Here is an 832-nt window from a genome sequence, read left to right as displayed (position 1 = left end):
TGAGTTAGAGTATTATTCTTTGTATCTAAGTACAAAAGTAATATATTTTTGTATATACTACATAATCTACAGACTAGACACTGTAGTGGTTTTCCTGACGCAATTCTGAGGCTTCGGCGCGAGCCTCGCAACACGAGTCCTGAAGCTGGACTACAACTGCCTCTAAGCTGGTTACTGCGATTTACAGACACTTAGTTGTCGGAACATGAATATTTAGGTACTTAGCAGCAGACGGACCTGTCTCTTCGAGGGTGGCAATATAGTTGGCACGGCGTGCACGGAAAGCAGCCTGAGCGTCAGCGTTCTTCTTTCTGAGAGTGATTTCGGACATCTTGTCTAATTTGTCAGGGGCAGGGGCATTGGCTGGCTGCTTGACTGGGGAGGGCGGCTGGGACTGCAGCGTCTTTGGCATAGGACGGGAGAGGAGTGAATATACATAAAGGGAATAAATATTTCGGGAGACAATAACCAGATAGGAAGAGTCAAGTTTAGTAAGCCATACATTGAACAGTAAAGAACAGGAATAAAGTTTTGCTTTGCTTGGACTGCCAGAAACTTGTAAAATGTACTATGCAAGTGCTAGCTAATATTCAAAGATCCTTAAAGGAGTATGATCTGTTTTAGTATAGTGAGCTAGAGATATGGGAAACGAGATTTGAGACATTAGTTCAGGTTATTCAGGTCCGGAGTCCAGTCCGGGTCGGACGAGTCCATCGGTCCGGGAAATTTCTCAAAATGATGGACCCAGGACCGGACCTCTCCTGGACCCATGAGGACTGGACTGTAGAGGACCGGTCCATCAGTCCAGTCCTGCGTCCGGACCGAGTCCGAG

The 832-nt window shown here is 46.4% G+C and overlaps 2 protein-coding genes across 2 annotated transcripts in view; both read right to left on the bottom strand.

Moving 5' to 3' along the window:
* Window positions 1-412, bottom strand: part of FOMMEDRAFT_152736 (uncharacterized protein) — a gene marked incomplete at both ends in the record, with an annotated part of 543 nt that extends 131 nt beyond the window's left edge. The window contains one exon of the mRNA XM_007263511.1: window positions 238-412. Within this exon, the coding sequence (XP_007263573.1) occupies window positions 238-412 (175 nt within the window). The remainder of the gene's footprint in view (window positions 1-237) is intronic.
* A 251-nt stretch (window positions 413-663) lies between these two features.
* Window positions 664-832, bottom strand: part of FOMMEDRAFT_152735 (uncharacterized protein) — a gene marked incomplete at both ends in the record, with an annotated part of 497 nt that continues 328 nt past the window's right edge. Inside the window, one exon of the mRNA XM_007263510.1 lies at window positions 664-781. Coding sequence (XP_007263572.1) covers window positions 664-781 — 118 coding nt within the window. The remainder of the gene's footprint in view (window positions 782-832) is intronic.

The sequence above is a fragment of the Fomitiporia mediterranea genome, assembly GCF_000271605.1.
Source record: "Fomitiporia mediterranea MF3/22 unplaced genomic scaffold FOMMEscaffold_3, whole genome shotgun sequence".
Taxonomy (NCBI): domain Eukaryota; kingdom Fungi; phylum Basidiomycota; class Agaricomycetes; order Hymenochaetales; family Hymenochaetaceae; genus Fomitiporia; species Fomitiporia mediterranea.
This window is presented reverse-complemented; position numbering and strand designations above follow the sequence as displayed.